Here is a 12,500-nt window from a genome sequence, read left to right as displayed (position 1 = left end):
GCTGAAAACGGGTCACAGAAGTTCAGAACGAAGTGCACACCTTTGACCCATAGGAGAAGTACAGCAAAAAAAGTGTTGGCTTTACTTTTCCCTTAATTTTCTTATATGCTCATAATAAATTCTTCCCTTGATGCTTAGTAGCTTGCATTTGTCATCCTACATTTTATGCATTCATGCTTACAAACTGTATATTGTAAATGTGCTCTTGCCTTTATATTTATAATATAAACTCAACAAAAGTGTGTTAATCATACAGTTCAAGTGGAAGTAGATGTTCTGTAAGAATATCTTTTGTCTGTCAGATGGGTGAAGCCCCAATGTGCCTTAAGCTACGTTAATAAAGCAAATCTTCCTTTGAAGCCCTTATTCTTTAATTGCAATAAGGACCTGAGCAGTATTTTTATTGAAGCAAATTATATTTGCTCAATTTCACATTGATCTGTCAAATGAAATGATCCTGGGAAGATTACAGAGAAAGTTAAAGCATAATTACCTAATCCTCTCCGCTTTAATCTGGGTTGATGTCGTGGTCATAAAATGGATTACATAACATACAGAACGGTGTCGTCTTTTTGTTGGTTTTATTATTCCAGAATGTTTGGATGAGGTATCCACATTAGCCTTTTATTCTTCAAATGTGGAAGATCGAAGAGGTAGAGATATGTTTTATAGTGACCAATCAGATCGGATTCTAACCACACCGCTGGGAAAATGATTGGTTTTGCCTGACGTGTATAGTATGCACTGTGTGCGTGTGGTTTATTTCAGAACTGTCACATTGGCTCTGGATTTTCTTCATGTTCGATTGTTAATCTTAACCTTTACCTCTGAGCCCTTTGAATTATAAGAGTTTTAATTTATCATTTTATAAGCAGTGAGATCAATAAACTTCCTGGCATTACCTCCTGTCCCTTTACAGTAACTGGCAGGCTTACTTTAGCAAGTGTATCTGGTTTCCACCATGTACCCTTCTGTCATGCATCTAATTCTGCATTCCGATGAGTTACGTGCAGAGCTGGGTGTGTGCATGGAAGAGTGATGAGTCTTCATTCGTAAGACCCATGCCTGAAATGGTGTGGGGTAATTGATAAACCAGTAGCATTTACTTTGTATCTAATGCCAGAGGGGTCAAGTGTTTTACATGATTGCTGGTTAGGCTGCTATATGCTGTGTCCAGGTTGTCTTGCTTTCATTTCTCTCGTACACACAGACATCAAAAGAAAATAAGCTTTGTAATACCTTGTGCAATGAAATGGAATTTGGTTGTTAGGGAAGCCTGTAAATCAGCTCAATGTATCTACATACCAGAGTTGCTCATGTTACTCTATGAGACAGACATAGCTTGCATTCTAAGAAGAAGTTGTATTCTGGAGCTGCCATGTTTGAGGAGCCTCAGACTCCTATTAAGAGCTTACTTTATGGTTTCATCTTTGAGCCTCGGTTCACACTAGATGCGGTACGGATTCACAGCGAATTCCAAACCGCATCAAAATCGCAACCTGTTCTTGCGAACCAATTGCGGAAATTTGTAAGTTGTCAGCACCCAAATTTGATTTGCAAAACAGTGTTATTTGCAGAATCGGATCGCATAGGTGTTCACACCCATGCGATCTGATTTTGGTGCGGACAAAAAGCAGCGTGGAGACACAGCTGTCATCCGCCTGCTCAGCGGGTGATCGGCGGATCAATCCCGCCGAGAAAAATGGAGTCCGCCTGACAGACTCCGTGTGTGAAAGGGGCCTAACAGTGTAAATTTGCTGTCCCCTCAAAATAACTCCACACAGCCATTAATGTCTAAACCAGGGCTTGACAAATTTGCCTGAAATCTAGGAGCCAGCTAAAAAAAATTAGGAGCCAATAACTAACAACCAAGCTTTATTTAAAAAAAAAACTGATCCTAAATTTACACCTAAATACGACTAGAACCCTGCTCTCCTCTATAGGGCAATCGGATGTAAACAGACCGTCTGTTTGTTTCCATCCGATGCCATCTGATCCGATCCACGGGATGGATAGAAAATAGAACCACCATCCTTCTGTTTTTGGCGGACAGTGTCAGATTGCAGCAGATTACCGCTCCATAGAGGAGGCTGAAGGGTCCGATCAGGTCTGCCTGAGAAACTGACAGGTGGACCTGATCAGACAGCCTGTGTGAAAGGGGCCTTCGGCTGTGTGGCTGTGGCATGGCAGGGAGATGATCTATATATATTTTTCAATAATTAAAAAAAAGAAAAATTATTATTTTTTTTTTAAATAATTTAAAACATAAATAATAATAACCACACTCCCTGTCCACTTACCTTTAAGCAAAGGTAAGTGGACAGCGAGATGAAGCCTGCAAAAAACTTCCATCTCCTCTCTTCTTGGGAAGGAGATGGACAGGCATTGAGAACAGGCAGTGGAAAAAGTCATTAGTGACTGCTTGTGAAACTCCCGGCCACCACAAGAGGACGCCAGTTCCCCATTGGAAGCCTCTCTCATCTCACAGAAGAAGGTCGAAAAGCCAGGGCCTCAGTTTTCGGACGGCGCGGTAGTCCGTGCACTCGGGGAGGAGGTGGAGGGGCGCAAAAGGGACAGGACCCCTCCTGCAGGGCACCCCAGGCGCCAGGTCGCTAATTCTAGTCGCCAATGCGACCTGGCGCCCGGGGTTTGTCGAGCCCTGGTCTAAACTGCTGGCAACAAAAGTGAGTACACCCCTAAGTGAAAATGTCCAAATTGGGCCCAGAGTGTCAATATTTTGTGTGGCCACCATTATTTTTCAGCACTGTCCTCTTCCACTCCTCCATGACGACATCACCGAGCTGGTGGATGTTAGAGAACTTGCGCTCCTCCACCTTCCGTTTGAGGACGCTCCACAGATGCTTAATAGGGTTTAGGTTTGGAGACATGCTTGGCCAGTCCATCACCTTTACCCTCAGCTTGTTTGGCTCTATGTAGTCTGTAAAGCAATGTAGATTATGTTGCCACAGATGAATCAATAGAAAATTCTATAGCTATACGTGATGATGTTTGAGTGATAGGAGTTCCCTCTTGCTCAGCAACTGTGAAGATAAATGATTTACATTTTTTACAGACCATCCTGTGCTTCAGAACTTGTTTCTCTGATTTGATTATCAAATGTGAGCCAGACAGCCACCCTATAAGTGTGTGTTCTCGTTTTTGCAGGTAGCGATCCTGATTCCATTCCGAAATCGCCATGAACACCTGCCTATTTTCTTCCGCCACCTGATACCCATGCTGCAGAGACAACGCTTGGAGTTTTCCTTCTATGTCATTGAACAGGTAATTTTTATAGAAAGCACTATACCAGATCTTCTCCTGTACAGTTTCTGAAACCGCACTTTTGTTATAAAGTTTTACACTTGTATGCATTCGGAAGGAACTCGCCTCACTCTAGTTTTAGTATTTGTACTGCATTATTAAAGCGGTAGTAAACTGCAATTGATGGGGGGGGGGAAAGAAACAAATCCCCCTACAAGGCAATGTCATATTGTGATAGTATGCATCACATAATAACACCTTATGAGAGACTTGCCTTCGAACTAAGCCCTTCAGCACTGTGCTGCCACCGCTGAGAGGGCTGACATCTTCCCCCGGTCTTCCTTCTTGGTTCGCGTCCCCTCGCTACACGAGTGACCATGGGCGTGATGACTTCACTCCCGCGCAGGAAGATAGCTTGCCTGTAGGTACAAGTGGTAAAACAGCGTTTACCACAACTTTAAAGCGGTTCTATACCCCGCTTTCTTATTTTTACCTACAGGTAAGCCTATAATAAGGCTTAACTGTAGGTAAAATTAATATCTCCTAAACCTGCACGTGCTGGAACTTCAGAGCTTCTTGCCAGAACCGAGAGCTTCCGCTCACATGTGCGGGAGTGATGTCATTGCGACTCTGGCCACTCACAGTGCCAGAGCTGACAATCTTGGAAGAAAGGATGAAATAAGATTTCAGAACTCCCAGCGGTCGCCGGTGCCGCTGAGAGGGCTTCATTCTAAGGTGGGTATTTCATAATGTGCTAGTATGTGATGCATACTAGCACATTAGGCCTTTATCTTGCAGGGGTTTTTTTTATAACATCTTTAACTAGTGTTTTGTATTCTTTATGAATGCATCTAGATTTTATCATGTCTTTATATTTTTAAAGTGTAGCTAAAACTAGATTTCTTTTTTACTTTTATATAGAGTGTTGAAGGGTTAGGACGACTTAGGACCCCTGTGGGTTTTTCTTTTTATTGCTATAGACCAGCGATGTCGAACTTTGGCACCCCAAATGTTTTGAAACTATATTTCCCATGATGCTCATACACACTGCAGTGTAGTTAAGTATCATTGGAAATGTCGTTCCAAAACATCTGGGGTGCCCAGGTTCGCTATCACTGCTATAGACTAATCCATCCAGCACCTGACCCTGAATGCAACTAGTGGGGGAGTGCACGGCTACTGGTGATGCCATATTAAAGCTCAAAAAATGTAAAAAGTCAGCACCCCATAATGTGCCTTACTGAACACTCTACAAAACAAATCGCAAAGAAAAAGTGCCAAAAAAAATTCCTACCCCGTTTTAGGGCCTCACAAAACCACATCTGTCCCCTTGAGAAAAGGGGTCCTGTGAGGTCTCAAAACTTTGTTTTTGGCACTTTTTTTTTTTTTGTCACTTATTTTATTGAGTGCTCAATAAAAAATTAAGGCTCATTATCGGGGTGCTACCTTTTTTATATTTTATGAGCTTTTTATTACTGTCTCCACTAGGAAGATTTGCACTCTCAGGACTAGGAAGTGAGGGAAAATTTAAAATTGTAAGTCCTCACAGTAGATCAGAACAACTTCTACTGATTCCAGTAACCTCTGTAAAATAATACATAAAACTAACACTATACAGTGTTGATCTCCTCTGTAAAATAAGGGATTCCTTCACTTTTCAGAGATATTCTCTCACATCCTGTTGTGTCTGTGGGACAGGGAGTAAGGGGAAATCTTCTTAATTGGACAAAGATGGCAAAGGATTCTGCATTCTATTTAAAAGTTAAAGAGGAACTTCAGCCTTTCCCCTTCCCCTTAATATTTGTTTCTTCCTGCTTACCTGATACTGTGATCTGCACGGTAAGGATTTTCACCAGTGGATCCAGCGTTGAGGTGCTGGGATCTCTTCTCTGAAGCCGCTGCATGGATCCGGCGTCGCCATGTTTCCTCCTATCAGCTGCCAGGTGTAGGTGTGCTAGGCCGGCCCCCTCCTCACTGAATGGGACTGCACATCATGCATCCCAGGAGGCACTGGGGTATTGGTGTCATAGTAAGAAAAAAAAGAAAAGTATACAAAGAAACTTAAAAATAAAAACTGTAGCCTGTGCTGTTAAGGGGGGATTGAGAGGAGGAGAGTGCTGAGGGAGGGTGAAGGTCAGCTTTAAAAAGAGTATTGGGATTAAATACTTTAAAAGAGCAGTGTAGCCAAAGCTTCTTTGGACATGCCTCCCTTTTGTATCTCAGGGGTGTACTTACTTTTTTCTTCCTGTGACCCAAAATCAGCTGACAGCGGGCCAAAGCCTTCTGTTTGCTAACATCACAGAGCTGGTCCAGGCTCTGGAAGGATCGTAGAAATAATGTTGGGATTCATCCAGGTGCCGACCCGAAAGCTGGCTCACACTCTCAGTGCATTGCTGAGCGCCTGAGCCAGCCACTCCCACCCTTCCCAGCCTGAAGCTTCAGTGAATGCTAGAGGGTCAGAGCAGAGAGCAGTGACTGACAGTCACTCCTCTCTGCTCAGAGCAGACAGAGAACTGAGCGATCAGTGATCATGTGATCGCTCAGTTCTCTATCTTAGAGCCAGCGGGAGACCTCTACAGCATCAAGTCGATGCTGCAGCCATATAGGGGAGTATGTGTATTTATTTGATTTCCCATACTTCTCTTTTAAAGAATAATTCCACCCAAGCCCATTTATTGAAGTGCTGCAGTAAGAATTGGCAAACAATAATCAATAGTATCCGGTTTTATTGTGAACACAATTCTGGACAGGACTATTAGCGTAGTTCAATTTTGAGCTCACGCTTTAGAACATCGCTTGGCGATTTTTTTTCCTTATTTTGGTAGACATGCGGATATCGCTGCTGTCTGCACATAGGTGTATTTTTTCACTTTTGTGTTGACTTCACTATAGCCGATGGTATTACCTGTAATGAGTTCTGGGAAATACATTAAAAACAATGAAGGGAATCTGTTTCCTGGCACGTGTTTTAGAGATAAAAGTAGAGAGCTGGAACACAATGTATTTAGCCAAAGTCAGCTGTACTTACTGAAAACCTGTTTATGCTGAAATACCAGTTACATTTTTTGGTATATTTAGCGTACTTTACACAACGTTGTTGTATTTAGGTTTTTTTTTTTACACTGTTTTTGACAGCTCACTGTGTGTTGGATTTCTTATAGCAAAGAAAATTCATACAATAATACATTCACAAGCACCTGTCACTTCCAAATGCAGCAATACTTGATATTGGCCTCTTTTCCTCAATAAGTTGTGGGTTAGCAGTATAGGATTATGTATAATTAAAAATAATTTCAGAGCCTTGTTCAGTAAAGGAACAGGACATCCTGCTATTTGATGGATCCTGTTTAAAACAAATCCGTGGCATTTAATATTTTTATTCATTTTACATTTAAAGCGGTAGTATACTCCTTTTTGACACTTTTAACTACAGGTAAACCTATAATAAGGCTTACCTGTAGGTACAATTAATATCTCCTAAACTGGCACGGTTTACGAGATATTTGCACTGCATGCAGCCGCTCACGCGAGCGGCGCATGCGCTCTGAAGGTCAGGGGGGACCTTCAGCTTTCCATGCCGGGAGCCTGCCGGAAAATGACTCCGGCCAATCACAGCGCCGAATCCGCCGAACCCGGAAGAGACGCCGAGGGATCATGTCAGCTCCCACAGCAGTGTCCGGGGGTCCGTGTCGGAGCTTCGTTCTAAGGTAAGTAATACATAATGAGCTAGTATGCGATGCATAACTAGCTCATTATGCCTTTGTCTTGCAGGTTTTTTTTTTTTTTTTTTCAGGTTTACAACCGCTTTAATAATCATGGGTATAGTGCTGTCAGTGCCATGGAATGCCCCAAGTGGTAGACCATGAAAGGTGTATACAGATCTAATACTTTTAATAAAGGTTACTTTAAAAGCATAACTCCACTTTTGAAGTTGCTACACAAGTCATATGGTAAGGCCTCTTTCACATGGGCGCTCCGTTTTTGTCGTCCGTTCAGTCACTTTTTTTTTTATATACACGGATGACACTTGTGTCATCCGGTCCGTATGTCCGCATATCATCCCATCTGTTTGCGGATGATATACGGACGTAATGTAAGTCTATGGGGATTGCGGATGTCAGCTGATGACACCGCTGACATCCGATTTTGCGTCCTTTCCGTTTTTTAAATGGAAGAAAAATAGGGTTCTGTTCCGTTCCAAAAAACGGAACAGAACTGAAAGGACGCAAATCGGATGACAGCGGATGGTCATCCGCTAACATCCGCAATCCCATTGACATGCATTATGTCCGTATATCACCCGCAAACGGATGGGTTGATATACGGACATACGGAACGCCCGTGTGAAAGAGGCCTAATTGAAATTTTATTAAAAATTAAATTTCCTTTTCAATCTACAGTGCTGTAATTTTCTGTAAAATTCAATGCAATATGGCAAAATTGGCTTACCATTGGTGCATCCAACATCCACAGAAATGTAATTTCCTGCTTGTTTTTTGGATCACTTGTTTTCCCATAAGTTTTCATATTGAAATGTCAGATTTTAGGCATCCTCTGTAACAAAAGTTTAATTTTAGTCAAGTTACTCTTAAAGGGTTAATCATTTTTAAAGGGATGCAGACCCTGCCACTCTCCTTATTAGAGCACTGCAGGTGCATCAGTTGATTAACAATGAAAAAGTCACTCCCATTCAGATTTCTCTGCAGACAACTTACAGTTTTTTCTTTAGAGCAGAAACAGTCAGGACTGCAACAAAGTTTGGTAATCCCTGTAATATATTTGATTAACCAGAGAGGATATTTTGTTTTTCTCAACATAAGTATAGTTATTCTTTGAGGCTCCCTGCCTGCTGTGGTAGATGAGCTTTAAAGGTAATAGTAGTTCAAATGGATTTATCAAATTACTGTTGGCTTCCCTGTGGAACTTTGTGTTCCTATCTGGTAATTTTCCATCAATCCTGTGCGTGCATGGTGCATTTACTTTTTTATTGAGCCATTATGCTGGCCATACACATAGCAATTTGATGGTTTACTGATTTTTTTTTTGGTATTGCAGTCAAAACCTAATCTGAAGAAATTAAGCTTAAGTACATTTATACAGGCATTTAGATAAAGAGCTATTAACGCAGCACTTTTCATATTGTCCATTTACATCAGTCTCTCCCCTTAAAGAAAAAGTTTGGGGTTGATAAAAGAAAAAAAAACATATATACTCCCCTTCCTGTTGCAGCTTGGGTGTAATGCTGCAGCTATCCCCTGCCAGCTCTAATCCTGAGAACTAAGCAATCACATAACTGCTGATCGCTCAGTTCTCGGTCAGCTCTGAGCAGAGAGGTGACTGTCAGTCAGACCAAAGTAGTGCAGAGACTACTTTGAAGTCGCTGCGACTTGAAGGCGCACTGATATGAGCGGTACTCATTGGAAATCAGAGTATGACGTGTAATGCGACTTTGCTGTCCCAAGTCGCAGGACAAGTCACACAAGTGTTAAAGTGCCCTTACACTGAACGGTGTGTATGGACAAATCTGCCAATTCAGCAGGAATCAACTGAAATTTTATCTGTGCATGGCTAGCTTTAACCACATCCCGCCCGCCCTATAGCAAATTGACCTCGGGATTGTGGTTGTGTTATCCAGACCGGACGTCATATGACGGCGGCAGGATAATACAGTTCTGCGCCCCCCCCCCGGGGGCGCGCAGATCGGCAATCGTGATGCGAGGTGTCAGTCTGACTCCCTGCATCTCCGATCTGACGTAGGCTCTTTACCATGTGACCAGCCGTGTCCAATCACGGCTGGTCACGTAGTAAACAGGAAGAGCCGTTGATCGGCTTTCCTTAGTTCGTGCCTGACAGGCACGAGTAAAGGAGCGCCGATCGGCGGCTCCCCTGACAGGGGGGGGGAGGGGTCGGCACTGGTAATCAGATCATTGATTACCAGTGCAGACCCTCGGGGGGGGGGGGGGGGGTGCCACTAGAACCACCAGGGATGCCCACCCATGACCCCACGGATCCCACCTATGACCCCAGGGATGCCCACTATGGCCACCAGGGATGGCAATCAGGGCTCAGGGAGCCCCCCATTGCCCTCCCCATCAGTGCTGCCCGCCAGTGCCCTCCCTATCAGTGCTGCCCACCAGTGCCCATTATTGCCCACCAGTGCCGCTTATCAGTGCCCATTAGTGCCGCCTATCAGTGCCCACCAGTGCCACCTATCGGTGCCCATCAATGCCGCCTATCAGTGCCCAGCAGTGCTGCATATCTGTGCTACCTATCAGTGCCGCCTATCAGTGCCACCCCATCAGTGCCTGTCAGTGCAGTCTCATCAGTGCAGGGAAAAACTTATTTATTTACAAAATTGTATAACATAAACAAAAAAAACTTTTTTTTTTTTTCAAACTTTTTGGTCTTTTTTTTATTTATTTAGCAAAAAGGAAAAAACCCAGAGGTGATCAAATACCACCAAAAGAAAGCTCTATTTGTGGGGGGAAAATGACATAAATTTGGTGTAGGTACAGTGTTGCATGACCGCGCAATTGTCATTCAAAATGCAACAGCGCTAAAAGGGGAAAATTGGCCTGGGCAGGAAGGGGGTGAAAGTGCCCGGTATTGAAGTGGTTAAACAAGTGTTCATTAACCTACCAGCATGTCATTGGGATGTAAGAGAAAACCCACACAAGCACAGGTAGAACATGAATACTCCATGCAGGTAGTGTCCTGGTTGGGATTTAAACGGAGGATCCTTATGCTGTAAGACAGAAGTGCTAACTGGTAGCCAGGTTTGTGTGGCAGTGCGCTGTAATATATTTCTATACTACAGATATGTATGTTGACAGTGGTAAAATTTAAGTCTCAAGAATTTTTTATTCTTCATTTACAGGCTGGTACTCAGACATTTAATCGAGCAATGCTGTTTAATGTTGGGTTTAAAGAAGCCATGAAAGATCGAAAATGGGACTGTGTCGTTTTCCATGACGTAGATCATATTCCTGAGAACGACAGAAATTATTATGGTTGTGGAGAAATGCCACGTCATTTTGCAACGAAACTTGACAAGTACATGTACATGTAAGTAGAGGTTTTCTTTGTCTCAATACATTGAATACACTAAGCCACGTGTATCAAAGTGTCTTAGACCGGCCATACACGGTTCAAATCTCGACTGGTTCAGCAGGAACGGGCCAAGATTCAAACTGCTAATGGGCAGGCTTAATGCACCAAGTTGATCGATCAACCTGTGTACAACCAACCTGCTGGATTCTATTGCAATTAGTGGCTGCTATAGTCACCGGGAGTAGACAATGCCCCGGCAGGAGAGATTCTCCTGTGCTGATGGGGGAATTGAGCGAATTAGTTCCGTGTATGGCAGGCTTTAACCTGTTTGCGACCCTCAACCTATATGTGCATTGATAAAAGGGTGGGCTTTAACACCCACACACACACGGCACACTAATGCATCGCTGGGTGGCCAATGTTTAAGAGATGAGAGCACGCTCCCAGCACAAAGAACAAGCTGTCCAATACTGTTCTCAGTCTGGGCTAAAGATCAGTAGCTGACAGAACTGGCTTCAAATCACGTGGTCACATGATTGCTGATCTTTCCCTTCTTCTGGCATTCCGAACTGTTAAAAGGGATGCCGTGGCAGGCAGGAAGAAGTTGCTCTACAATAAGAATCTCCTGCACATTAAATGCGATAGCCCAACTGGAAAAGTTGCTCAGTTGCAAAAATGGATAATCCCCTTCAAGCCTTGCTGCCTTCTAGAACTGAGGTTTTCCTTGGAAACACTTTTAAAAAAGATAAACAGAAGGTGCACTGGCCTAGTGCGTTATCCAACACAATTTTTTTTTTTTAAATATCTACTCACAAACATATGTAATTATAACGGTCATCTGGCCACTGTTCGTAGCCCCATTCTCCCAGGCTGGCCAAGAAGTCAAGCTCGGGGGGGTCCTAACCAGGGTCCCTGCTGGCTGACGCATTTTGAAGGTATGTCCTTCATCAGAGCCATAAAACTAGAAGTTGCATCTATATTGCCTCATAGCCACCAATCTAGTCTACATTTTATGGGCTCATGCACATGGCTGCAAGATGGCCGTACAGCAGCCAGAGTCTGCGTAAACATTTTCCCAGGACTAACACCCGCTGAATACAGCTGCCTATTAACAAAGCTGTAGATGTATGGGGTTATACGCCCAGAGGTTGCATAATGCATGTGCATGAATATATGCTTTGACTACTTGCATTCAGGACATACATCTGTGCATTATATGGCATATTACTGCATACATCTGCATCTTTTGCTTTGATGTCTATTGGTGGCTGTAGGCAACTGCAGCAACTGCAGGTCCTAAATACAGTTGAAAAACCTACATATTTACTAGGGATCGACCGATTATCGGCAAAGCCGATATGCACTTTTCCCGATATATTGGAATCTGCCCCAGAGGTTACCCATATTGTCGATATTTTAGGAAAGTGCATGTGATGGAGTGATGCCTGCAGCTAGAGGCATCACCCCGGTATCGGCGTCCATAGCTGACGCTCGGCTGTCTTGTAATGACATGTCATTACAAGGAGCGGAAGGGGATGTGTGTGTGTCCCCCCACCGACCCGCCTTCCGGGACGGGAGACACGGGCAACCAGCCTGCACGCCCGCCGAAGACCCGATCAAAGCCGTGTTCAGCTCTGATCGGGTCTCCATGCAAAAACCCGGACGTGATGTCACGAGTGATGGTGCCAGATTCCAAAAAATGACAGCATTCAAAACAGCCAAACTTGGCTTTTTGAAAGCTTTTAAGTGCAGAGGATGGGTTTGGGGTCTCCACAAAAGTACTCGTCAAAAAAAAAAAAAATTTTTTTAAATGTACAAAAATATTAGCCAATATTGGCTGATACCGGTATCGGCAACAAAAAAAACGGTATCGGTCAATCACTAATATTTACTGCATTGCCTGGAAAAGTCTTTGCAACGGTATACTTGTTGCATGCTTCATAGCTAGACTGTGCGGCTTTCTATGGCATCTGCCCAACAATGTCGATGATATCCCTTCTGTTCTGTGAGCGAAAGCACTAATAGTAAATCTCAGTGTAGCAGAGCTGTGTATATCACAGAAACAGCTAGCCAAAAATTACGACTACTGCTTGGCAGGTAAAACAGTGAACATTTATGTATTTTTGGGTTATATTTAGCTGTTTACGTAGCAGTTCCAGTTAAGACAAAGAATCTGTTTTCTGTAGACT

At 43.4% G+C, this 12,500-nt stretch overlaps 1 protein-coding gene across 1 annotated transcript in view; it reads left to right on the top strand.

Moving 5' to 3' along the window:
- B4GALT6 (beta-1,4-galactosyltransferase 6) overlaps positions 1-12,500 on the top strand; it is a 148,710-nt gene that overhangs the window by 121,425 nt on the left and 14,785 nt on the right. The window contains exons 5-6 of the mRNA XM_082258603.1: positions 3,166-3,282; positions 10,139-10,326. Coding sequence (XP_082114729.1) covers positions 3,166-3,282; positions 10,139-10,326 — 305 coding nt within the window. The remainder of the gene's footprint in view (positions 1-3,165; positions 3,283-10,138; positions 10,327-12,500) is intronic.

This window comes from Pelophylax lessonae (genome assembly GCF_965119305.1).
Source record: "Pelophylax lessonae genome assembly, chromosome: 5".
Taxonomy (NCBI): Eukaryota; Metazoa; Chordata; class Amphibia; order Anura; family Ranidae; genus Pelophylax; species Pelophylax lessonae.
This window is presented reverse-complemented; position numbering and strand designations above follow the sequence as displayed.